This window comes from Rhinoderma darwinii, chromosome 2 (genome assembly GCF_050947455.1).
Source record: "Rhinoderma darwinii isolate aRhiDar2 chromosome 2, aRhiDar2.hap1, whole genome shotgun sequence".
Lineage (NCBI taxonomy): Eukaryota > Metazoa > Chordata > Amphibia > Anura > Rhinodermatidae > Rhinoderma > Rhinoderma darwinii.
Genome location: NC_134688.1, coordinates 427,760,206 through 427,787,881, shown reverse-complemented (window position 1 = coordinate 427,787,881; position 27,676 = coordinate 427,760,206). Strand labels below are relative to the sequence as shown.

Sequence of the window (27,676 nt, the reverse complement as noted above, 5' to 3'; positions counted from 1 at the left end):
GGTCTGGTGTAAAGATGACACAACCCAGAATTGATATCATTAGATGAAGTTCTATGCAGACACTGAGCCAGCAAGGAATGCTGGAGAATTTGAGCTATGAAGCCTGTAGAACTCAAGACCTGTACAAGATGAAGAACACAACTTATTTCTTAATTTTTGTAGAATAATTCTATATGTAAACTGTAAAATGTGTGTTAAAAGCTAGATGTGTTAAAATTCCACACGACCCTCCACGTACAGGAGCTGAACGATTACACAGACACTTCTACCTTCAATAGTAAACTCAGTAGGGCACACATTTTCTTCTGAAACTCCAGCTGGAACGGCTGATGAATTCACCAGAATCCACAAAGCATTAGAACCATGTAAAACAGGACACTGCGTAGTTCTGCCAAATGACCCACAATTCTTTGCAGTTCATCGTGTTCTCAAGACGACATGAACATTTATGAAGGTCATTAATATAGAAACGGAAACTGGTAAATGACCTGATCAAAGCGCAGACTCACAGCTTATCTGAAGACACACTACTAAGCCAAGACATATTCCCTTATACAGCAACCTTCAACTATACTCGCACAACTGCTCTATACACAAATGATATTACATTTAAAGGGACACTAACCTAAAATAACTTTTACAAATTGCATCAAAGCAGCACTTGATATTCTCTTCCTTTTGCTTGCTTTGTCCGATATTGTTATTCTAAGTAAGATAAATGTGTGTCAGAGGAAACCATTAATCTTCCCTCCCCCTTTCAGTGAATTAGGGCGAGTTTAAGGCCAGTACACCACCCTGTCTACAATGGAGACCAAGCAAACCAAGCCCAATCCCTTTTAGCGAAGCACCACACCCCCCCCCCCCCTGTAGCAAATTATGGTACCATAGGGGGGAGGGTGGCCGGACGTTTTACTCTGCCAGATTTCTACAAATCTGATTTTGTCTGTGCCTTCCAAGGTCTTGCAGATTTCCTTATTTCTTAATTTCCTTTAACATGAGTGAATCTGTAATGAATGGTTGGAATGGAGTTTTACAACATCAGCGTCCCCCTATATACAACAAATGGCTAAATAATTAGGACTTCGTCAGAGATGATTGTTACGGCTCCATGTGGGATCTCGAATGCAGCATTTTACATGTTTGGTGTTAAATGTTCAGATCCTACACAAAGTCTTAAGCTGGAATTATACTGCAATTTCCTTTTTTTAATTACAAAAAGGAAAAGTTTAAAGAAAGGACTGATGCGTCTCCTCTGTGTTTGGGCTAATAAAATCTGCATCAAAAACAGTGATTCCAGCCTAAATACACATTCGAGTAAAACCTTACATGGACTGGACTAAACAAATGCTGCTTAAGACGGCATCAACCGCATTAAAAAAAAAGCATCAAATCGTGGTAAAGACGGACGCGGTTTTACCCGCACCTTGACTACATCATCGGAATATATCCTTACAGCCAGAACAATTGGATCTCCTATGGTTCTACTGAACAGACTATCTCCAGACAACCCTATTGTTGTCCATGGGCATGGTAGGTCCAGGGGTACATGGACACTGCCCTAAGGGTACATTAGCATTTTTTAACAGGATCCAAGAAACATGAAACATTTTTTTGGAGCTTATATTGTTTAAATGAGTTCCTACATTTAATAGACTAGAATTTTATGCTGCAGTTATAAAGTGACACTCTGCTTGTGGAGGAACGGATGTTTTCATTATAAACTTCAGCAAAGCTGCACAGTAGTGTAAAGTATATATTCTGTGTAGTCTGCCAAAACTATACAACACAGAACCGGGAGCAAAGAATCAATACTAGTATTTACAGTAAAATTCCATCACTCCGACATGGACCAGAGTGACGCAGAAGTGTCTGATCATAATAGCCAATCAGCATGCAGACGATATATGGCAGGGGTCCTAATGTGAGATTTCATGATTTGGACCATTTTTATTTTGTGCTTTTGGAAACATTGGTGTGAGATTTAAAGAAAAAGTAACCATTACAAGGTGTAGATAGTTGAAATGTATGAGCAGCTTTTATGTTTCCTCCTAAGAGGTTATTCACAGGAATGACTGAACCGGCCGTCACACGGCTGCATTAAAATCAATGTACTTCTATGGGGCTATTCACACGGCCATTCTTTTTTTATTTATTTTTTTAATGGCCCGTGTGAACGGCCTATGAAAAAATTTCCTATTTTTTCCCGTTTCCACGGTTCCCTCAATAGATTCAAGTCTATGAGGTATCTGTGAAAACGGGTCAGGCGCAGATGCAAATCAGCCGATTTGACACAAATTAGTGTAAATAAGGCCTTAGGTCGATAGTATCCAAATGTAATACGGCACATTTTTGCACCCGTATCGCAGCCACAAACCATCACAGCCTGACCCCCGGGTCTAATAACCTGAACTAACCGCATCATCGGGATCATTAGACCAGTGGTCGGGATTTGAGCCAGTATTATGCTTGTACGAAGCCGGCCTGACAGGGATCATAGTATGGAATTGGATTCTATAGTCAGTCGCTCTGGCTATCCTCAGCTGTTGACCTGGATGATGCCGTCACCCTCACATGCTTTCCAATAAAAGAAATACTGATGCCAACGATACAACATTTACTGAATATTAAAATTACCAGATGATTAATAAATTAACCCGTATTCTAGCAAACCACAGACATGATTATTTATCCACTATTCCGAAGGGAGGGATGAGACAGATGAGTGCGAAACTGGGGAGAGAAAAATCACCCCTCCTAGGACCCCTGTGCTGGACCCATTCCCTTTTTTGAACAGCAGATAAGTGGAAATACAAGGAGCCAACCTATGTGCAGAATGCACAGATTATATGGCCAAAGTGTCTACCGCCCTATACAGATCTATTCATGGTAACTCACGGTATTTAATAGAAACATAATTTTCTAATTTGCACAAATTCCCAAAATAAATAAAGGTCGTCCTCATTAAAAACTTATGACTGACCAATAATATGAGCAAAACACAGCCATACAACATCCGCATGGCAGCAGCCAGTTCAGTAGGATGTTTTATACATGTGTTTATAAGACTTCCCCATTACGCCAGGTTCACACATCAGATTTTCGTTGAGGTTTCCCTATTTTCTTAATCTCAGATTTGAGGGGAGGGTGTTTTGAAGCTTTCAAAAGATTAATTTATCATTCTTCCTCTCTGGGATCCATTTTCCCCTCAATGGAAAAAGATTGCTGTGAGTGAACACTTAGATGTCATTACAACAGAAATGCGGCTTTACTTTTTTTAGGCACACCCAAAAAAAAAAAACCGGCCCAAAGTGAACAAGCCCCTTAAGTGCGCAGTCATAAAAAAAGGTTAAATATTGGATTTTTTTTTGATTAACTTGAATACCAAAAATAACATTCTACGGAATTATTAACGTTGTCACGGCACAACTGCCTCACGATCAGTAGTCCTTTGTCGGGTTTCTAGTAGAGATTCCCCATAATGTTTTGAGTGTATGTTCATTGTCTATAATCTTCTGTAAGACCTTGGATTTGTTTTGAGTTCACCTTGAGCATGAAAAGTGCGGAAACTTGTAGTCGAAATCTTGGTGACATTGATTGGATGGGTTTATTCACATATGCAGTCCCTATGGTGTCTATACATGTGCCGTGTACTCACAGTACGGACATGTGTGTCCATACAGAAGCTGCCAAATGGTTGGAGAATTTTAAGCGGAGTAAGAAAGGATATAACAAACACGTGACATTTTCATCATCGGTCTTTATAATTTAAATTTGTCAATAAAAGTTAGATTTAACTTCTGAAGGGAATGTGTGTTTAGCTTCTTCAGTGTGGGACAGCTGAATTTAATGTATACGATCCAGGGCCGATGTGCCACCTCGCCGATTGCTGTATAGTTCAGGTACCAGTCATTTCCCCATGCCCAAAAGAGTAACAGAAACGTACCACCTTTTTAAAAGCAGCAAAATCACAAGTGACATATCCACCAGGAAAAGAAAATTAAAAAAAGGACAAAAAGCACTTTTCATTCACAATAGAAGACAAAAGTAGAAGAGTATTTGCAACGGTATAGAATTAAAAACGTTAGGACGAAACTCTGCTCACATTCAGGCAAGTCTGTGAAGGAAAATATTGCAGAACTGAGCAGAGCATCCGAATGTTTATTAACCTTCACTCTCCATGTGCAGGGGGCACTCAGCAGACAATCCGTTTCATGTTTGGCCCCTGTGGTCCCCAAGGGGAGGAAGGATACAGTGCCGTTTGCAGTCTCCAGCACTAGGTCTTGACAATATGGCAGGTTAAGAGACCCTTCAGGTCAGCAGGGTTGTAAAGAATTTTCCAAACAGTTCACTCACATCAAGAATTGTGGATAACAAGAAGAAAAAAAGTTCTGCAAACCTCTGCTGCGCCTGGGCCATGTGCTCCTACATATAATAATGCCTGAAAACCAATATACAAAATACAGCTTGTTACAAGGGGAGCACAGGGCTGGCTCGATTTCTTTTTGTTTCCACTTTTCTGTACAAAAGGATTCAAGAAACGCACAGGAGCAATTTGCGGGGTGCTCTGGGTTGTAGGATCCTACTCTTTCCTCCGAATGTCTTTTGCCAAATGTACAGAGAGAAGCAGAGCTGCCTTGTATTCTCCTGGTCGGAGGAGGTGCAGGCTCACACGTCTGTTGAGTAGTACAGGGTGTTCCTCTTCAGCTCCGAGAAACTGATCGGGGGATGCTGCAGGTAATAAAGGAGAACCTGGACCTGAAGAAGAAACAGAATAGCAATGAAGTGAACAGTGGGATCTGCGAGAATTTGGCTACTGAAGAACATGTTCATAAACGCCCTGCGGGGCCAATATTCTTAATAATACAGCTCTATCCAATACACTAAAGCTGCCCAAAGACGTAACGATAGTTGTTAATCTGGCTGTTCATTGACAGCAATAATACGCCTACTGTGTTATGTGTGCGGTTATAGGATAATGCGGAAAATGAAATATATTGTAAGGCCCATTGATTCAGGGTTGGGATATTTAAATTTAACAACATTTTATAGTTTACATATAAAATTTATTTGCATTAAAAGTTTAGTAACTAGTACTGATCCGGAGTAACAGCCAATATGATAGTCCAGAGCTGCATTCATAATTCTGCATGTTTCAGAGATGCCATTTCCAAGCATTACATGTTGCCTCAATGTCTGCACAGAGCTTGTACTTGTCATATGTAATCTTTACAGCAGTGCACAGTAATGTGATGTAGGTAAAGGTAACCTCCCACTACATCACACAGCAGGGGAGTGTTTGTCAGCAAGCTTGTCTACGGTTTCTAATAACATTAAGCAGAATTGTGAATACTGCTCTGGATTATAACACAAGCTGTGACTCAGGATCAGTATTAGACAAGCGATGCATGTTACAATAAAGTGACTGAATATTAACTGAGCATCTACATAAATAATTTAAAGGCCAAGATGTGCTTTTAGAAATTAAAAAGGTTGTACAGTATTAGAAAAACATTTCTGAAAGCACAACAAACAGACTTTTCCACAAATTTATTTGTCAAAACAAGAAGCCACGAATTGGGCTCGACCTCCTTCAACACCACAAATTAAATGGGGAAGTCAACTTCCTGAACAATCTTGCCACCAATACCCGTATCCTGTAGGACTGGTTTAACGATTCCTCTACCCATGCTCCCACAGCGGTTGAAAAAGCTATGTGCTTCCCCATTGCTCTACCTTGTGTTCTTGATTTCCCCTACCCCGCACACACCATAACAGTTAGGGTATGTGCACACGACCTCTTTTCAGACGTAATGGAGGCGTTTTACGCCTGAAAAAGCGGCTCCAATACGTCGGCAAACATCTGCCCATTGCTTGCAATGAGTCTTACGATGTTCTGTGCAGACGAGCTGTCATTTTACGCGTCGCTGTCAAAATACGGCGCGTAATATGACAGCTCATTAAAAGAAGTGCAGGACACTTCTTGGGACGTTTTTGGAGCCGTCTACTCAGACTCCAATGAAAACAGCTCCAAAAACGGGCGTAAAAAAAGCAGCGAAAAACGCGAGTTGCTCAAAAAACGTCTGAATATACGGAGCTGTTTTCAAGGGAAAACAGCTCCTGATTTTCAGACGTATTTTGTTAATCGTGTGAACATACCCTTAGGGACAACCCGTTGCTTCTCTCTGTCTGGACAACTTGGGTCATAATCAGGCGCCACCTTAATCTTTCAGCCCAAACCTCTCTTTAACCCCTTCAGGACCAAGCTCATTTTGGCCTTCAGGACCAGACCCATTTTTTCAAATCTGAAATATTTAACTTTATGTGGTAATAACTCCGGAACGCTTTTACCTATCAAAGCGATTCTGAGACTGTTTTCTCGTGACACATTGGACTTTATGATAGTGGAAAAATGTGGTCGATAAATTCAATATTTACCAGTGAAAAACACCAAAATTTGGTGAAAAATTGCAAAAATTAGCATTTTTCTAAATGTAAATGTATCTGCTTGTAAGACAGGCAGTTATACCACACAAAATTGTTGCTAATTAACATCCCCCATATGTCTACTTTAGATTGGCATCGTTTTTTGAACATCCTTTTATTTTTCTAGGACGTTACATAGTTACATAGTTAGTACGGCTGAAAAAAGACACATGTCCATCAAGTTCAACCAAGGGAAGGGAAAAGGGAAGGAAAAATTTCTACACATAGGAGTTAATATTTTTTTGTTCTAGGAAATTATCTAACCCTTTTTTAAAGCCATCTACTGTCCCTGCTGTGACCAGCTCCTGCGGTAGGCTATTCCATAAATTCACAGTTCTCACTGTAAAGAAGCCTTGTCGCCTCTGCAGCTTGAACCTTTTTTTCTCCAGACGGAGGGAGTGCCCCCTTGTTTTTTGAGGGGGTTTTACAAGGAACAGGATTTCACCATATTTTTTGTATGTGCCATTAATATATTTATATAAGTTAATCATGTCCCCCCTTAGTCTTCTTTTTTCAAGGCTAAATAGGTTTAATTCTTTCAATCTTTCCTCATAACTTAAATTCTCCATGCCCCTTATTAGCTTCGTTGCTCTTCTTTGTATTTTTTCCAACTCCAGGGCATCCTTTCTATGAACTGGAGCCCAGAACTGGACTGCATATTCTAGATGAGGCCTCACTAATGCTTTGTAAAGTGGTAATATTACATCCCTGTCCCGCGAGTCCATGCCTCTTTTAATACACGACAATATCCTGCTGGCCTTTGAAGCAGCTGATTGACACTGCATGCTGTTATTGAGTTTATGATTTACAAGTACACCCAGATCCTTCTCAACAAGTGAATCCGCCAGTGTAGCGCCCCCTAGGACATATGATGCATGCAGGTTGTTGGTACCCAGATGCATAACTTTACATTTATCTACATTAAACTTCATTTGCCAAGTGGACGCCCAAACACTTAGTTTGTTTAAATCTGCCTGTAATTCATGAACATCTTCCATAGTCTGAACTATATTACATAGCTTGGTGTCATCTGCAAAAATAGAAATAGTGCTATTAATCCCTTCCTCTATATCATTAATAAATAAGTTGAATAATAGTGGTCCCAGCACTGAACCCTGGGGTACACCACTTATAACCGGGGACCATTCAGAGAAGGAATCATTGACCACAACCCTCTGGATACGGTCCTTGAGCCAATTCTCAATCCAATTACAAACTATATTTTCTAAACCTATAGTCCTTAATTTACCCATTAGGCGTCTATGGGGGACAGTGTCAAATGCCTTTGCAAAGTCCAAAAACACTAAATCCACAGCGGCCCCTCTGTCTACACTTCTGCTCACCTCTTCATAAAAACAGATTAGGTTAGTTTGACAACTTCTGTCCTTAGTAAAACCGTGCTGGCTGTCACTTATAATGCTATTTATTGTCACATAATCCTGTATATAGTCCCTCAATAGCCCCTCAAACATTTTCCCCACGATGGATGTTAAGCTTACTGGTCTATAATTACCCGGGGAAGACCTAGAGCCCTTTTTGAAAATAGGCACCACATTTGCCCTGCGCCAGTCCCTTGGCACTATACCAGTCACTAGAGATTCTCTGAATATTATGAAAAGGGGGACAGAAATAACTGAACTAAGCTCTTTAAGAATTCTAGGGTGTAACCCATCTGGTCCCGGAGCCTTGTGCACATTTATTTTATTTAATTTAGCTTGGACCATCTCTACATTCATCCAATTCAGTATATCAACTGATATATTAACAGCACTGGCACCGGCTACATCAGCTGCTCTTTCTTCTGTTGTATATACAGAGCTAAAGAACCCATTTAGTAACTCTGTTACAAGGCTTAGAACTTTAGCAGCAATTTCTCACATTTTCAAGAAAATTTCAAAAGGCTATTTTTACAGGGGCCAGTTCAGTTGTGAAGCGGCTTTTAGGGCCTTATGTATTAGAAACCGCCAAAAAGTCACCCCATTTTAAAATCTTCACCCCTCAAAGTATTCAAAACAGCATTTAGAAAGTTTCTTAACCCTTTAAACATTTCACAGGAATTAAAGCAACGTAGAGGTGAAATTTTCAAATTTCATTTTTTTTTGCAGAAATTCATTTTTATTCTATTTTTTTTGTAACACAGAAGTTTTTACCAGAGAAACGCAACTCAATATTTATTTCCCAGATTCTGCAGTTTTTAGAAATATCCCACATGTGGCCCTAGTGTGGTAATGGCCTCAGAAGCAAAGGAGCACCCAGTGGATTTTGGGCCTCCTTTTTATTAGAATATATTTTAGGCACCATGTCAGGTTTCAAGGGCTCTTTCGGTGCCAAAACAGTGGAAATCCACCAAAAGTGACCCCATTTTGGAAACTACACCCCTTGAGGAAATTATCTAAGGGTATAGTGAGCATTTTGACCCCGCAGGTTTTTTGCAGAAATTATTGGAAGTAGGCCGTGAAAATAAAAATCGTCATTCTTTCAAAGATTATGTAGGTTTAGCTAATTTTTTCTAATTTCCACGAGGACTAAAGGAGAAAAAGCACCACAACATTTGTAAAGCAATTTCTCCTGAGTAAAACAATACCCCACATGTGGTTATAAACGGATGTTTGGACACACGGCGGAGCTTAGAAGGGAAAGAGCGCCATTTGGCTTTTGGAGCTCAAATTTAGCAGGAATGGTTTGCGGAGGCCATGTCGCATTTGCAAAGCCCCTGAGGTACCAAAACAGTGAAAACGCCAAAAAAGTGACTCCATTGAGAAAACTACACCCCTTGAGGAATCCATCTAGGGGTGTAGTGAGCATTGTGCCCCCACAGGTGTTTCATAGATTTTATTAGAATTGGGCAGTGAAAATAAAAAAAATCCTTTTTCTTCAATAAGACGTAGCTTTAGCTCCAAATTTTTAATTTTCTCAACAAATAAAGGAAAAAAAGAACCCCAACGCCTGTAAAGCAACTTCTCTGGAGTACGGCAATACCCCACACGTGGTCGTAAAATGCTGTTTGGGCACACGGCAGGGCTCAGAAGGGAAGGAGCGCCATTTGCTTTTGGTGTACAGATTTTGCTGCATTTGGTTTCTGGTCGCTATGTTGCATTTGCAAAGTCCCTGTGGGACCAAAACAGTGGATCCCCCCCAGAAGTGACCCCATTTTGGAAACAACACCCTCAAGGTATTCACCTAGGGGTGTAGTGAGCATGTTAACCCCACAGGTGTTTTGCAGAAATTCGTGTGCACACGATGTGGGAGAATGAAAATGGGAATTTTTCCTTAGATACGCCAATATGTGGTGCCCGGCTTGTGCCACCATAACAAGACAGCTCTCAATTATTATGCGGTGTTTCCCTGTTTTAGAATCACCCTACATGTGGCCCTAATCTTTTGCCTGGACATTCGACAGGGCTCAGGAGTGAAAGAGTACCATGTAAAATTGAGGCCTAATTTGGCGACATATAAAGTATTGGTTCACAATTGCAGAGTCTTTGATGTGAAATAATAAAAGAAACCCCTGAGAAGTGACCCCATTTTGGAAACTGCACCCCTCAAGGCATTTATTAAGAGGTGTAGTGAGCATTTTCACCCCACGTGTCTTTTCCATAAATGATTGCGCGGCGGAAGGTACAAATTAAAATGTTTCCCTAGATATGCCAATTCAGTGTCAAATATGTCATGACCAGCTTGTGCCACTTTTTTTTTTATATACACCGTTCACCGTACGTTATAAACGACATGTTAACTTTATTCTGCGGGTCAGTACGATTCCGGCGATACCAAATTTATAGAACTTTTTTATAACTTTTTGCACAATAAAATTACTTTTGGAAAGAGAATGTATTTTTTCTGTCGCCAAGTTGTGAGAGCCATAACTTTTACATTTTTTCATCGATGGAGCTGTGTGAGGGCTTGTTTTTTTGCGAGACGAGGTATAGATTTTATCGGTACCATTTTTGGATACATGCGACTTTTTGATCACTTTTTATTTCAATTTTTGGAAGACAGTGACCAAAAAAACAGTAATTATGGCAGTGTTTTTGAGGTTTTTTTTTTTACGGCGTTCACTGCGCTGGATAAATAACATAATATTTTTATAGTTCAAGTCGTTACGGTCGCTGCGATACCAAATATGTATGGCTTTATTATTTTTTTCAATAATAAATGACTTGATAAGGGAAAAAGGGCGATTGTGTTTTGTGTTATTATTTGAAACTTTTATTGTATGTTTTCCAACTTTTATTTTTACTTTTTTTACACTTTTTTTTACACTTTTCTTTAGTCCCACTAGGGGACTTGAATGTCCAACTGTTTGTTTGATGTTCTAATACATTGCACTACCTATGTAGTGCAATGTATTGGAACTGTCAGTTGTTCACTGACAGCAAGCCGATCAGGCTCCGCCTCTGGGCGGGGCCTAATCAGCTTACGTAATGGCAGACAGGAGTCCATTGTTAGGGCTCCTGTTGCCATGGTAGCAGTCGCCAGCCTTGCCATCGCATGGCAAGGCTGCCGATTTTCTACAAACCTCTAAGATGCAGCGATCACAATGGATCGCTGCATCGAAGGGGTTAATGCCAGGAATCGGAGCTAGCTCCGGTTCCTGGCGATAGATCGGGGTGTCCGCTGTAACATACAGCGGACACCCACTGCTGATGACGCCGGCTCAGCTTCTGAGCCGGAAGCTGAGCCGGCACCATCTTGCCGATGTTACCGGAAGCCTCCTGGGCCCCGCCGACGACGGAGCATAGGAGGATTCCGTTACAGGCTGATCGGGAGGTAAGCATTAGCCCTCCGATCGCCTTTGCAGCCACCGGCAACCCAGCGATCACGTTGCTGGGGTGCCGGTGGCTATAAACTCCTCACATGCTGCGATCTCTATTGAACGCAGCATGTGAGGGGTTAATCGGTCGGATCGGAGGCTAGCTCCGGTCCTGGCCGATACCTTAGGGTGCCAGCTGTAACATACAGCTGTCACCCGGTGGTGATGTCGCTGGCTCAGCTCCTGAGCCAGCTTCATCTCCATGACGTACATTTACGTGAAAAGGCGGTAAGCCACCGATTTTAATGACGTTTATATACGTGATCCGGCGGGAAGGGGTTAACTCCTGTTTTGTCATAATCCCAATTTCCAAGGGGGACAAGGCACCCCTGATTTTCCATCAGTGGATGTCGTAGGGCATTTTGAGGTTGGGGGATTTGGTGGACACTTCCACGCGTAAAGATCTCTCTGTCTCTCAAGCTTGCGTCAAGCATGAATTCATACGCCCACATTTTTTTTCTCCTTGCAGGCACAAAGCTATATTATTGGTGTGTGGCGCTCCACGAGTGAGGAAGACTGGGATGACAATTATTATTAACCTTGACGGAACCCCAGAAACTAATCTCTGCTTACTACTCGCTACTCCGGAAACAGGATGATCATCAGACACTCAACTTGAGATTGGGGCGGTAGAGTTCTCATGACTCAGAGCTCACAACTGATTTGATTCATTGCACTCTTGGCAAGGCACTCAAATACATACCGGCGAAAAACTACCCTGCATACCTGACTGTCCCTTTGTTTATTTTTAGAAAAGTTGGTCTTTCTATTACGCATGGATTGGGTGAACGCCTCCCTCCAAAAAGAATTGAGAATACGTGGTTTCTTTGAGACCTGGCAACCCATAATCCACATCCTCCCCACACACATTAAGACCAGAATACGAGATTGTTTTTGTTCCACCGTCTGGTTCTTGGAACGGATGTTAGTTGGTGACGATCCTCTATAGTGGCCCGGTATAATCATACAAACTGAGTAATTGGTTTTCTTTTTCTCATCGGTCTGTCCCTTTCAACCATTGGGGTGTTTATGGTCTGCGCATCCTCATATCCCCCCCCCCCATTTATTTCTCCTCGCTACCGCTAAACGCCAGCCTTTCATACACAACTGCAGCCCAGTAGTCTGGAATTCTGTACATTGAGAGTAAGCGGACATCACCCCCTTCTGTATTTCTGCAAGCTCCCTATTTGGACTCACCCTGGATGACCTGCTCCCTGGAGCCCTCTCATCGGAATAACCCCCTAAATGACCTAGAGACTTTTCTCTTTCTGAACTCTTTAATCCTCCCCACCCCTTCCCCCCCCCCCCCCTTTTCTGTTCTGCTCCTGTTTGCTGTGGAATTTTATGGCTGGTTGTAAAAAGTTAGAAAATATTTACAATAAAAACATGTTGATAAAAAAATATGAAAACATGTCTGATTTATTTCAAAAACAGCAACATTCATATGTTGTCTGGTATTGTAGCTCAGCTCCATTGACGTGAATGGGGCTAAGCTGTAATACCACACACAACCTGTGGACAGGTGTGGCACTGTTTCTGGAAGTATGCAACCGTTTTTTATATTTTTTAAATCCTATACAACTCCTTTAAGTCATTGAACCCAAGCAAAACGCAAGAATAATTGTCTGACACAAACTGGCTGCCTTATTGTTCTGATGGGGATACTTTACAACGGTTTTAAAGGCTATGTACATCTTTGTAAGCAATTTCTATTATTAAACAAATGTATTTTATGTGTTTAAGCAACTTTCAAAATCACTTTTATTAAAATAATGTTGTTTTTTTTTTCATGATACAACTTCTATGGATCCTGGGTACATGGAATCGGCTTTGATAGAATGATACAGGTTCTGTCAGTTCAACTGGGAGCGGGTCTTGTGTGTCTCTGACACACAGGATCCAGCTAATATTGATCACATCTAAGTTATGAAAATCACATTCATAGTCCTGTATTAGAAGTCAGCAGATTCAGAGGAAAGTTTTAAGAGACAGAAGACTGGATAGTTACCTGTGCCATGACATCATGTGACCAGATATCTGATGCCAGGTTTGTGTGACCTTTAATTTCCACCTCAGAGGGCCTTAGTAATGTAGGGCCAAAGACGGTGGCCAAGTTATGGAGTGACATCTTGTTGATTGGCTCTTTCTCTGCAACCCTAGAAAGAAAAAAAAAAGTTGGCGTATTCAAGGTTCAGGTAGCAAAAGTGCAAGAATAGGAAACCCAATTATTCTGTGTGTTTATACGGGACATATAGGACAGCTTCATCTAGACATTTGATTTTGAAGTGCAAATAGAAGATGACTCCGTTATTTCCCAAAATGATTTGCCCTTCGATATTATTACAATAATGGTTAACTTTGTATTGTCTTTGCAATGGCCACCAAAAGACCACCATGTGCCTGCCTTCATACTATCGTCCGATTGGCTGCAACGTCAGATGTTACTGTAGCCTATACTCTACCGTCCTCATGGATACAGGATGGCACCATCTAACACTGACACTTCATGGCATTAAAGATGCTTAATTCCAGGAACAATGATCCCCCCCCCCCCCCCGCACATTCCTCTACTCCAGGGTGCTGTTATGGTCAGCTCTGGCACCGTTAGATGGAGGTATGCCTCTTATCACTGTGGTGATCTTCTTTGCTAATTTCTGTGGCCTTAACGGGTAATTCTGTAAAATCCCCAAACACCCCCAAATATTTTTTCTCTTCTTGCATTCTCTTAACATCTCCTCCACTTACTATATTTGTAAATGCACCAAATGCATGAATCATCCAGGGGGCACAGTAATAATATTCTTCTACTATCAAAAGTTCCTTATTATACTTGTGCAGCAGCTGCCTGGCATTGTACGTGGACAGAGCTAGAACTAATGGATCAAACGCCCAGGTTGACAATATCTTTGTGAAATGCAGTCTATCGTACTTTTTTAGACATAACTGCACAGTGACCTCACGAGAGGAGTACAATGTATGGAGAAGCTTCAGTGGTAAGGGCTTCTCTTGTGGGTAGCAGGAAATCCATTTTACATTTTATCTAACTTGGCAATCTCAACGCAATGTTATGTGGCGAAAAACCCCAAAAGACAGCGATCATTTCTAGGCTATTAATCCCTCAGTATAAAGATCTATAAGCGTAAGCTAGTGTGTGCTGGAGTGACTATCTCATTCTACAAACATAAAAGTCCCTTCTCTGCAGCACTTTCCCACACACTGTCCACTTTTAGGGTTCTGCCACACATGATCGGAGATGCTGCTATGAGAAAAACAGCTGCTGAATTTCCCCTCCCGAACTGGTCACCCTCCAAGGCAGCAGATGTGGGAGCTGGCGAGTACCAGTCTCTCGGATGGAAAACTTGACTTTTCCTCTAAACTCTTGGCCTGGTTCTCATGAAAGAGTAAGTTACAGAAGATTTGTAACCAAACAGTTTGTGACTAACAACGTTCCATGTTCAAGTCACGTTCATTACCTGGAAGGAAAGCTAATTCTATCTAACGTCATTTTAACATAGGCAGATGGATGCTGAAGATTAAATACAACGAAGTGCAACCAATCCCACCAATTATAATAATAATCATACTAAAACAGTGCATTTACTTGGGTTTTATAGACTATAGTTTGATGCATAGCAGAAAGTAACCCGAGACTCTCCCCATGATCCAGACCTACAACTGCAGACAACGGATCTGACAAATTCTGCCTAGATATTCTTAGCGGTGGAAAGCAGCAAGTTGCCGAAATGTAGACTACATGATAGAAAGATAAATAGGTTCACTTATTTACAAAATCTGAAGTCAGAGCTCACAATAACAACCATTATATTAATTGTCATTTTCGGTGATTTATCTAGTTACCTTTTTAAGTGTTGAAGCAAGAAGAGGAAGGTCATAAGATTGGGGTCGGGCAGGGACCGCAGAAGGTGCATCATGCAATTTTCCCTGGCAGCTGGATCAGACAGAGCTGTAACCATGGAAACACAAGAGGATTAGAAGTCACAAGGAGTGCGCAATTAAACAGAGGGTAAATCCAACAATGGAGCTTTGTAAACAGCTGGACCGCAAACCGTCATGACGCGTACATGGCTGGGTCCAGATCTAGTAATAGCTGATCTATGATACAAGTATATCTAAAGACATAAATGGGGACTGTACGCCTGTATAAACACACGAGGTGCTACCCTATATAAAAGTACCATACTGAAGATGAAAAACTACATATAAGCAATACTAAATGAAATATAGAAATGCTGATCTGTCCAATTTTCTCTCTGATAGGACATTTTATCGGACACTCAAGTGCTCCCAAAGGGCTTGTCTACACATAAGAGAATTGCTGCATATTTTCTGTCCAGAATTGCGGACGGAAAATACGCAGCAGAATACAGTAGCAGCAAAGTGGGCGAGATTTAACAAATCTCATCCACACGCTGTGTAAAATTTCAGTCCCGAAATTCACCTGACGTGCGTATTTTTCATTCCGCAGCATGCCAATTCCTGCTGCGAAAAGTGGACTGAATTGCAAAGACTTGAAATAAAGTCCGCAAAATCCGCACCATTTTCTACAGTAAAAAACGCAGGAAATTGTGCGGTTTTTCCGCAGTGGAAAGTCTGCTAGTTTTAGCAGAAATGCTGCAGAAATTTTCTGCAGCAATTCCGTTATGTGTGGATAAACCCAAACACTGCCCACAATAATGTGATAATGCTGCCACTAGCAATTCCTCATTCTACATTTCTCTTTGGATGGTGGCAACAATTGAAAATGCTAAAGTTTTCTACATTAGACATACACATGGAAAACAGTACAAAAGTTTCCATAGCTCTTAGGCCCCATGCACACGAACATAAAAACACCCGTAATCACGGGCCGTAATCACGGGCCCATAGACTTCTATCTGCCATGGGTACCTCCCCGTATGCTTACGGGAAGGTGCCCGTGCCGTTGAAAAATATAGAACATGGCCTATTTCAGGCCGTAATTACGGCACGGGCAGGTCCTTAGAAGTCTATGGGGCTCCTGTAATTACGGGTGACTACGTGTGTGCACCCATAATTACGGGAGCGTTGCTAGGCGACGTCAGTGTATAGTCAGTGTCCAGGGTGCTGAAAGAGTTAAACGATCGGCAGTAACTTTCAGCACCAGGGACAGTGGCTACCGATCACAATATAGATAAAGCTGTAAAAAAAAAACAAAAAAAAAACGTTCATACTTATCCAGAACTCCCTGCTTCTTCCTCCAGTCCGGCCTCCTAGGATGACATTACAGCCCATGTGACCGCTGCAGCCAATCACAGGCTGCAGAGGTCACATGGACTGCCGCGTCATCCAGGGAGGTCGGACTGGATGTCGAGAGGGACGCGTCACCAAGGCAACGGCCGGGTAAGTATGAATTTCTTTTACTTTTATTACGGAAAGGGCTGTCCCTTCTCTCTATCCTGCACTGATAGAGAGAAGGGGCTGCCGATTACTGCAGTGTAATTTTGCTGTGAAAACGTGCCCGTAAATACGGGTGGAATGCGGGTGAAACCGGACCCGTATTTACGGGCATGGGTCCGTAAATACTGGTGCAATACGTGTGACCAAGGACCCGTATTTACGCCAGTATTTACGGGTGGACAAAAATACGGTAGTGTGCATGAGGCCTTACTCTATCAGGCAAAACAGAACGTCAAAGGGTGACTGTCACACTGATGGACCTGGCGCATCAGTATATTACAGAGGGTCCAACGGTCATCAGCTAATACTTTATTACCAATCCAACTTCTTGCGCCAATTTAACCTAGCTGCAGTTCTCTTTTGTGAGGGCATTTTAACCCCTTCAGGACTGAGCCTGTTTTGGCCTTCAGGACGAAGCCGATTTTTCAAATCTGACATGTGTCACTTTATGTGGTAATAACTCCGGAATGCTTTTACCTATCCAAGCGATTCTGAGATTGTTTTCTCGTGACATATTGTACTTTATGTTAGTGAAAAAATTTGGTTGATAAATTCAATATTTATTTGTAAAAAACACCAAGATTTGGAGAAAATTTGCAAAAATTAGCATTTTTCTCAATTTAAATGTATCTGCTTGTGAAACAGATAGTAATACCACACAAAATAGTCACTAGTTAACATCACCCATATGTCTACTTTATGTTTGCATCGTTTTTTGAACATTGTTTTATTTTTCTAGGACGTTACAAGACTTAGAACTTTAGCAGCGATTTCTCATATTTTCAAGAAAATTTCAAAAGGTGATTTTTACAAGGACCAGTTCAGTTCTGAAGTGGCTTTGAGGACCTTATATATTAGAAAGTCCCCATAAATCACCCCATTTTGAAAACTGGACCCCTCAAAGTATTCAAAACAGCATTCAGAAAGTGTATTAACCCTTTAGGCGTTTCACAGGAATTAAAGCAAAGTAGAGGTGAAAGTTACAAATTTCATTTTTTTTTTACAAAATTCATTTGTAATAAAAAAATTTCTATACCACAGGAGGTTTTACCCGAGAAATTTAACTTATTATTTATTGCCCAGATTCTGCAGTTTTTAGAAATACCCCACATGTGGCCCTAGTGCGGTCATGGACTGAAACACCGGCCTCAGAAGCAAAGGAGCACCTAGTGGATTTTGGGGCCTCCTTTTTTCTAGCATATATTTTAGGTACCATGTCAGGTTTGAAGAGGTCTTGTGGGGCCAAAACAATAAAGACCCCCAAAAGTGACCTCATTTTGGAAACTACACCCCTCAGGGAATTTATCTAGGGGTATAATTAGCATTTTGAACCCACAGTTTTTTTTGCTAAATTTATTTGAATTAGTTTGTGAAGGTGAAAATCTACTTTTTTTCTGAAAAAACGTAGAAATTTGTAATTTTTTCAAGGAATAAAAGAGAAAAAACACCCCAACATATGTAAAGCAATTTCTCCTGATTATAGCAATACCCCATATGTGGTAATAAACTGCTGTTTGGACCCACAGCAGGACTCAGAAGGGAAGGAGCACCATTTGGATTTTGAAATTCTGATTTTGCTGGTATAGTTTTCAGTGCCATGTCGCGTTTGAATTGCACTGGAGGGAACAAAATAGTGGAATCCCCCGGAAAGTGACCCCATTTTGGAAACTACACTCATCAAGGAATTTTTCTAGGGGTAAAGTTAGCATTTTGACCACACGGTTGTTTTGCTGAATTCATTGGAATTATTCTGTAAAGGTAAAAATCGACTTTTTTTCTGAAAAAAGGTAGTCATTTTTAATTTTTACAAGGAATAAAGGCGAAAAAGCACCCCAACATTTGTAAAACCATTTCTCCCGATTACGTAAATACGCCATATGTGGTAATAAAGTGCTGTTTGGACCCACAGCGGGGCTTAGAAGGGAAGGAGCGCTATTTGGCTTTGGGAGCTCAAATTTAGCTGAAATGGTTTTTGGGTGCCATGTCGCATTTGCAAAGCCCCTGAGAGGCCAAAACAGTGGAAACCCACCAAAAGTGGAAATTACACCACTTAAAGAATCTATCTAGGGGTATAGTGGGCATTTAGACCCCACAAGTCTTTTGCAGGATTTATTAGAATTGGGCCATGAAAATGAATATCAACATTTCTTCCACTAAAATGTTGCATTTTTTTAAATTTTACAAAGGATAAAGGGGGTAAAAGCTGCCCAACATTTGTAAAGCAATTTCTCCCGAGTACGGCAATACCCCACGTGTGGTCATAAATGGTTTTTCATTAGAAAGTAATTAACCCTTTCTGGACTGATCCATTTTTTTCTTTTCCTTTTTAGTTTTTTCCTCCCCGCGTTCGAAGAGCCACAACTTTTTTATTTTTCAGTCAATAGAGCGGTATGAGGGCTTATTTATTGAGGGACGAGCGGTCGTTTTTATTGGTACCATTTTTTGGTACATACAACTGTTTGAGCACTTTTTATTACATTTTTAGCTAGAGCGAAGGTGACCAAAAAACCAGCGATTTTGCCGTTTTAAATTCTTTATTTTTCACGTGAGACGCTCCATACATCACCCCCCACACTAAGACATGCTATGTTGTGGTGCGCGAAGGGGTTAATGCGCAGCGCATGGTGCGGAGTGAAAATTACAATTTTCCACTCATATGCCACTTTAGTGCACTATATGTTATGCCCAGTTTGTGCCACTGAAGACAAATACCTCATAAAATATTAACCGGGTTCTCCCGGGTATGGCGATGCCATATCTGTTGACGTAAACTGGTGTTTGGGCACGCTGCAGGGCTCAGAAGGGAGGGAGCGTCATTTGGCTTTTGGGGCGCAGATGTAGCTTGGTAGTTGTTCTGTTTGGGGTTTTACTGGTGTTTCAGTTTGTAATGTGGGGGCATATGTAATCTGTGCGGGGTACATCAGGGTACATGTTATCTGTGCGGGGTACATCAGGGTACATGTTATCTGTGCGGGGTACATCAGGGTATAATAAGAGGGTATAATAATGCAGTAAATAAATAATAATCCGCAGATGTGTGGCCGGTGTCGCACTGGTAAATGGCGCCCAATCTTATCTGCTTTTGGAACACTCCGCACATTTTGCATCGCCATATTCTGAGAGCCAGAACGGTTTTATTTTTTCTCCACCGGAGCTGTGTGAGGGTTTATTCTTTGCGGGACAATCTGTAGTTTTCATTGGTACCATTTTGGGGTACCAGAAATTTTTTTGATCACGTTTTATTCCATTTTTTGGCAAGCAAGGTGACCAAAAACCATCAATTCTGACAATGTTTTTTATTCGTTTTTTTATGGCCTTCACCCTGGGCTATAAATGACCATTATACTTTATTCTGCGGGTCGATACGATTACAGCGATACCAGATGTATATAATTTTGTTATGTTTTGCAGCGTTTGTGCAATAAAATCACTTATTTATAAAATAAATACATTTTTGTGTCACCCTATTCTGAGAGCCATAACGTTTTTATTTTTCAGTCAAAAAAGCGATGTAAGGGCTTGTTTTTTGCGGGACGGGATGTAGTTTGTATTGGTACCATTTTGGCGTACGTGCGACTTTTTGATCACTTTTTATTGTATATTTTGGGAGGGTTGGTAACCAAAAAATTGTGATTCGGGCACTGTTTTTTGTTTATTTTTTTTGCGGTGTTCACCGTGCGGGAAAAATAATATTACAGTTTTATAGTTGGGGTCGTTACGAACGCGGCGATACCAAATATGTGTACTTTTTTTAACGTGTTAATTTTTTTCCTATAATAAAAGACTTATTATAGGAAAAAAAGCATTCTTTGTTTATGTCACTTCTAACTTTTATTTTTACACTTTTTAAAAACATTTTTATTATCTTTTTTTTACTTTTTTTACTTGTCCCACTAGGGGACACTTAGACTGGCAGCTCTGATCGCTGCTGGAATACATTACACTACACACGTAGTGTAATGTGTTCTAACTGTCATTGTGACGTGACAGTCACACTGACAGGAAGCATCGGAGGACCGGCCGGGGGCTGATCCTCCGAGGCTTCCGTACATGGCAACCCGGAGGTCATTATCTGACCTCCGATTGCCGTGATAAGGATCGCCAGCCCCCGCAAATACATGTGGGGGGCTGCCGATCCGCTGTAAACCTCTTCGATGTGGTGATCGCAATCGACCACCGCATCGAAGGGGTTAATTGCCGATTTCAGCGGCGACAGGCCGCTGATCGGCAACGGGGAGAGCAGGGCTGATACCCTGCACAGTTAACCGCCGCTGCGGTGTAGCGCCGCGCGGCGGTTAACTGTTAAAGCGCGGACGTAACTGTACGCCAAGGTGCGCAAAGTTACTGCTCACCTGGACGTACAGTTACGTCCAGGTGCGGGAAGGGGTTAACAAAGTTCCACTATCATTCACATATAACACGATCTGGATATACAAATTATGTAAACAACTATCTGCAGTACCTTTTTTTAATTAAATTTTTGCATCAGACCCAGAATTTGAACAGATAATTGACTTATACAGATCCGGTGCGTACATGAGGAATAACCCTATTTCTGGCCATTATGCGACTTGCATTTTTAGCAGTTTTCCCCCTCTGCAGACTATATCTCGAATTCTCAGTTTTCTCTGAGCTTGTGGAGCCTTAATACAATCATGTCTGCCATACACAGCACACATCAAAAAGTAGAATCCTGCTCTCCTATCCCTATCACATATATAGAAGAAGCAGCAACTTGGAGGACATAATACAGCAGTAATAAGCAGTGTAGCGGAGATTCCAGCACTGGGGTGAGATATAACGCTTACCAAAAACTGCAGCACGTCTGTGGGTGTGTCTCTATCCCAGCTCCCACATCACCTGTCCATAGACTTCTATGGGCAGCAGCATCTGACTCTCTCTGAGCCTGCTCCCCCCTCTATAATCTTCTATGGACAGGCAGTGAAGAAACACCCCCCACTTCCCACAGTCCGTCTCCTCTGCTCTGTAACTAGGGACGGATTTTGCTGGACACCAGGCCATTATATGACTTGTATTCTGCATTTTTTTGCAGTTTTCCCCTCTGCAGGGTCTCGAATTCTCCAAGCCAGTGGGAGGAGTCTAACTGCTATCATGTCTTCCATACAAAGCACACATCGAAGAAGAGAACCCTGCTCTCCTATCTTTATTCATCATATATATATATATATATATATATATATATATATATATATATATATAGAAGCTGCAGAAACATGGATGAGATTACACAACCGTAATGAGCAATGTAGTTAGAAATCCAACACTGGGGTGTGATAGAACACTTACTAGATCTACTGCTGTGTGTGTGTCTTTCTGCCTCTCACCTTGCTCCCTCCTCCCCTCTCCATAGACTTCTATGGGCAGCTGTAACCTGAAACTTCAGTGAGCTAATGATCCGTCTCCTCTTGAGGAGACAGAAAAAGCAGTAACGTCAGAGAACAGTTAGGTGGAAGGGGAGGGTGAAAGGAGTCTGATAAGAAGAAAGAGGCATTTTCCTCCAATAAGATATATTGCAAAGTTTCTAATATTCGTTTATACTATTGATTAATGCAGAGTTTGGTGAAAATTTAGAGACCATTTAAAAGTATTCTGCTAAAACTAATAGAGTCTAATTGACTGAATGATTGTACTGCATTAACTGATATACTGACAATCATTATTTTAACTATAAAAAAAATCACAATGGAGACATACCAATCCCTTCCATAAAAGCCAGATACAGCTTGTCTGTAAGGAGAGGTTCTGGGAGCTCACGGAAGTAAAGTTTCAATGTTCCAGCGATGGCATTGATGTCCATGTCACTAAGCATCATTAGAATGTCTTTATTATCTAAGAAAGAAACAAGAGAAGCCCCATATGATGACAATGTTCACACAAATCTTTTATATTTTACATATGAATTCAACTTACTGGCATCAAACGCGGCTTTCAAGGCCTGGATATCAGTGGCCACTCCAGATATTCTGTAAATCCCAACCTCCTCAATGCCACGTTTCTCCACCTCCTCTATACATTGACGGACTATATATGGCACCTTGGATCTTTCACGCCTAGCAGAGACAGAAGTGTGCTCATTAGAGGAGAAGTAATAAACTTGGCTTACCAGCTTTACAAGAGAAGATGAGCCTTATACTCTGACAGAGGTTCTACTAATTGGTGAAAGTCACAGTAAACTGACACATTTGGTTTTAATGAGCGCTCGGTAAATCTAAGAAGAGAGGACGTTATTCGTGGTCTACTTACTTTGTTACCACACTGATTTTAACTCCAAAAACACCCGTTTGCTTTTTAGAGGGTGTCCTTTTCAAGCTCATATCCCGGCTGCTAAACTTCATGGAAAACTCCACTTTTATCTGGAAAAAAAAATGTACTTAATAAAAAGTGATATAATGTATGTGATCATGAGTCTAAATAGATTTATGGGTCTTATACCACATATGGCTCATAATCTACAGTATGTGTCGAAATGTACTGATCTAGGGAGAAGGAAGGTATTCAGATAAGGTTGTGTTCATACTAAGCGCCATGTCTTCCATTTAGACATTGATTAGATAGATTTTTTTATGACGGGTCAGTCGGGATTCTGGTATTTTTGATGGCAAGAAAACTGATAAAGATTGCACTATTCTTGCCGTCAAAAATAACAGAAAGCTTGACAGACATCCTGACGGAACCCCCCAAACATTACAGATTTGTATGATGGATCTTTGTAAGCAAAGCTTTGCTCATTGGCCAATATAATTAACAGAGCTCAGTTATTACGCCTCATGCACACGACCGTGTGCGTCGGCCGAGTCCCGTCAGTGATCGAGGAAAGATAGAACATGTCCTATCTTGCCTCGGATGCCATCAAAAACGGGCCGAGTGGCACAATGGTTGTGTGCATGAGGTGTTAGGGTTTATTATGGCCAAAAAAACACATTACTGGTTTGTGGGGAACTAGGCTTTTATTGTGTCATGGTGAAACAGGATCTGCATACATAAAGTAGTAAACATTTTCACCAAATGATTGAGATTGGACTGAATGCAGCCAAATAAAATTCTTTGACATAGTTTCCAAAGAAAATAACACTCCTCAAGTTCAAGGAATTTTCAAGACAAATACTTAATAGCATTATGGCTTAGCAAGTTATTACCAGGGTGGGAAATATGCTGAAAAAAAAAGTGTCTGCAGAATTCTGTAATGCACAAAGTACAGTATGCAAGAGACACAAAAAGAAGAAAAAGTAACGAATATATGAAATGTGCGATGTGGTTGTCTTAATGGTGCAAAAATAAAGAATGTGAATTGCATTGTATGTGTCTTACCCCGTTCATCTCGATCACATCCATGTGCCAGTTCTTGCTTTGCACTGGTTGAGGATCCAGCTATTAAAAAGAAAAAAGAAATCGCATAAAACTTGCTGTCTTGAGATATTATGTGCCCCAAGTAGATTTCCGCTATGTAACAGATATAGGCAAACATTTCACACCAAGAGAAACTCGCATCAAGTAGCTGCAGTCCAATTACCCCCTTTTATTTATATAGTGCCAACATATTTCACAGCACTTTTTTCAATTATTGTACCCACTATGGTTCAATACCTAATGTATGGCTGTAACGATCATGGTAGCAGGCATAGTAGTTGCTATGGGGCCCAGCACCTAAAAAGGATTCTTTACCACTCAGAGGTGCAGTTAGTGATCACTGTGAATGATGGATGCAGAGAGAGTGGAAGGGGCAGGAGACAACTGAGAGCAGATCGCTGAAAAAGCCGAGGTGTAGACCAAAATAAACAAACTCTTGGTGGTCATAGTGGAGAGGGGTGCCAATCTACATTTTGCTATGGGGGTCCCATGGTTACTTGTTATGCCCTTGATCTAATGTCCCAAGCCTAGGTATACACATTCACACCAATTTAATAGAAAACCAATTAACCTTTCAGTATGATTTTTGGAGTGTGGGAAGAAACTACATTTTCCAGAGGAAACCCACACAAACATTGGGAAGAACATACAAAATCCATGCAGGTTTTTTTTTGTTTTTTTTACCCCTAATCAGATCTGAACTCAGGACACCAGTGCTGGAAGGCAAAAGCATAAAAAACCCATGCTGCTCAGGTATAATGAGCAGAATGCAGTGACACATCAGTTTCCTCTCTTGTTGGAGATGTCAATACCTTGACATTTTGTGTTATTCTTTACAATAGTAGAAACCACAATCCTCTACTAAAAGGTAGAACAAAGCACCTTGTACTGCCCTCAGATCTATTTTTACACCTGTAAGAAAACTGCAAGTGTTTCCCAAGGATTCAAGAGAAAATCTATTTCTATACTATTAGCCATGGAAACTTGAACTTTCGGATTCTCGCCTGTTTATCCCATTTCAATAGGGTCTAAACATTTTCTTATCTATTTATAGTCCCTGGGAAAGACAACCAGCCATTTCCTGCTTCAATTTATTTTGCCCAAGGTTACAAAAAAAAACAAAAAACCATCTCTACATGTGCACAGTTCACTTCACTATCTGAATATATACTCTGCTGTATAGCCAACAGTTGAGAACATTATGTGCAAATGTATATGCATAAGGAAGGCTACAGGAATACAGGGGAGGTCTGATCCGAGGATCACACATATACCATTATTTTACAGAAGATGTATTTACTCATAGTAGAACGACAATAAGGATCATGAGGAGGTCATTTACATCAAGACTAGGTTCAGCAGCACCCCAGGCAGACACACAGATATATATATATATATATATATATATGCTGGGACATCATACAACAGTAATGTGTAGCTAAGAATCCAGCACTCGGGTGAGATATAAAGCTTACTATGAGCAGCTGTAGCACATCTGTCTGTGTCTTTCTCCCCTCTCTCACTCTGTCCCTGCACACCACCTCCCCCTCCCTACGGACTTCTATGGGTAGCTGTACCCTGATCCCTCAGTGAGCGGTGAGCCTGTCTTTTCTAATGGCCCTTTTACACAGGCCAATTATCGGGCAAACGCTCCTTCATAGAACGCGATTTGCCGATAGTTTGCCTGTGCAAATGCTCGTTCATCCGCTGATCGTATCGTTTTAAAAATAAAAAATATTATCGTTGTCAGCAGCACATCTCCCTGTGTAAGCAGGGAGACATGCTGACAACACTATAGAAATGTATGGGGATGAGCGATCGTAGTAACGAGCACTCGTCCTCATACTAGCTCCCTGTGAAAGGAGCAAACGAGCGCCGGTCAACGAGCTGTCTCGTTGATTGGCGCTGGTTTACACAGCCCATGTCAGGCCGTGTAAGAGGACACAAGATGAAGGAGAAAGCAGTAAATTCAGTGCTAACCGTTTAGGAGGCGGGGGAGCCTGATAAGTAGAGAAAAAGGCATTTTCTCTACTAGGATATGTTACAAAGTTTCTTATAGTCACTTACACTATTAATTTATGCAAAGTGCACTGCCTATCTAAAAAGGGCCTTTCCAGGAATATGCCTATTCTTCGGATAGGCCATCAATATGTGATCAGTGGGCGACCGACCCCAACCCCCCCCCCCCCCCCCAAGACCCCCACTAATCAGCAAAACAAAATTAATGCAACTCTCCAGCATAGGCTGTGGCCCCTTCATTGTTTATCCAGGCATAGAGGCTCATCCATACCTGTGTCTGGTACAACAGCTCAGCCGCGCTCAAGTTCCTGGGGTTGGACCCCCACTGATCACACAAAGGACCCCTTTAAAGAGATATTCCAGCAGCCCCCCATGCATTGCAGTTACAAATGTAGCATTGTTCTTCTTGAGCTTTATGAATTTAATGACAGAACTACTGTTCACTAATATAAACTGTAGGGTTCACAGAAGTTATGTAAGCAAAATGTAATTTTTATACTTTTTCAAAAATATAACAGTTAATGGAGAAATACATTTACACTGACAATGCAACATGAGACAGATCAGGCTGGTACATCACACTGTCAATGAGCAGACTGGCAACATGCTGAATTATGTGAATGGATAAATATATCAGTCACACAGTGGCACATTTATCAACATTGTCCCAACACTTTACAAATGGAGAACGAGTCGTGGATTTTTGTGCAATTTGCAAATGACCAAGATGGCACACGGTGCAAAATACATTCAGTGCAACGCATGACAGTCACAATAAAGCACACGTCTCCTCTTTACGCCATGCTATAAACGTGGCACGACCACCGAGTGGATTTGCCATGCCACTGCAACAAATCTGTTATACAGTACATGTCACAGAAGAGGATTACAGGTGACGCAAGTCTTTGATAAATATGGAATATATCTTATCTGCACAACACCGGCCTTCTCTCTCCCGCGTATCTTCGTGAAGGTTTTCAGCTTTGATATTAATGGGTAAAAAAAAGAAATGCAAAAGAAAAATCTGTGTTTTACATGAGGTTCTGTGCATTTATCTGGAGGAGTTGTCACCACTATGTCCCTGTGTGAACCCTAACCTCACTGGAGCACGGATCTAAAAGTTTTTGATGTAAAATTACCAAATGGTTGTCTCTGCTACCAAAAAAAGCTCAGAGCTCCCATCTTACTGATGTAATTACAAGGAGTAACAGACCTGAATAAAATTATCCTCTCACATTTCATCTGTACTCTCCAGGGCCCGACCAGTGAAAGCAAATAGCCAAGAGTCCCCCATCCGGAGCAACTTCAAAGGGAAGCTTGCAAGATACTGGATAGAGAATATTATACGCGCACCACTAACGAGCTTCAGCAAGTGCAATTCAGCTGAGCAGCATTGAGTCAGCAGGTAGCGATCTTTAATGCACCGCAAGCAGACTCTCCATCACCTCTCTCCAAGACGGTGCAGCACAATGGGGACATTCAAGTTCAGAAGACTGGAGTGAAAGATTACTTATAAGTAAATGACCAGCTGATGACATCCATTTATCTATCAAATAG

At 41.3% G+C, this 27,676-nt stretch overlaps 2 protein-coding genes across 10 annotated transcripts in view; one reads left to right on the top strand and one right to left on the bottom strand.

Annotated features, from left to right (window-relative positions):
* The window catches only part of TIMM22 (translocase of inner mitochondrial membrane 22), a 44,603-nt gene extending 31,937 nt beyond the window's left edge, over window positions 1-12,666 (top strand). Inside the window, exon 6 of the transcript XR_012881578.1 lies at window positions 11,766-12,666. The gene's annotated coding sequence lies outside the window, so the exon portion shown is untranslated. The remainder of the gene's footprint in view (window positions 1-11,765) is intronic.
* ABR (ABR activator of RhoGEF and GTPase) overlaps window positions 3,743-27,676 on the bottom strand; it is a 400,130-nt gene continuing 376,196 nt past the window's right edge. For all 9 annotated transcript variants that reach the window (XM_075854349.1, XM_075854352.1, XM_075854350.1 and 6 more), the window contains 7 exons: window positions 24,062-24,121; window positions 22,997-23,106; window positions 22,664-22,803; window positions 22,448-22,582; window positions 15,155-15,260; window positions 13,305-13,452; window positions 3,743-4,755 (listed from right to left, as the gene is read on the bottom strand). In XM_075854349.1, coding sequence (XP_075710464.1) covers window positions 4,666-4,755; window positions 13,305-13,452; window positions 15,155-15,260; window positions 22,448-22,582; window positions 22,664-22,803; window positions 22,997-23,106; window positions 24,062-24,121 — 789 coding nt within the window. In that variant the 3' untranslated portion in view covers window positions 3,743-4,665. The remainder of the gene's footprint in view (window positions 4,756-13,304; window positions 13,453-15,154; window positions 15,261-22,447; window positions 22,583-22,663; window positions 22,804-22,996; window positions 23,107-24,061; window positions 24,122-27,676) is intronic.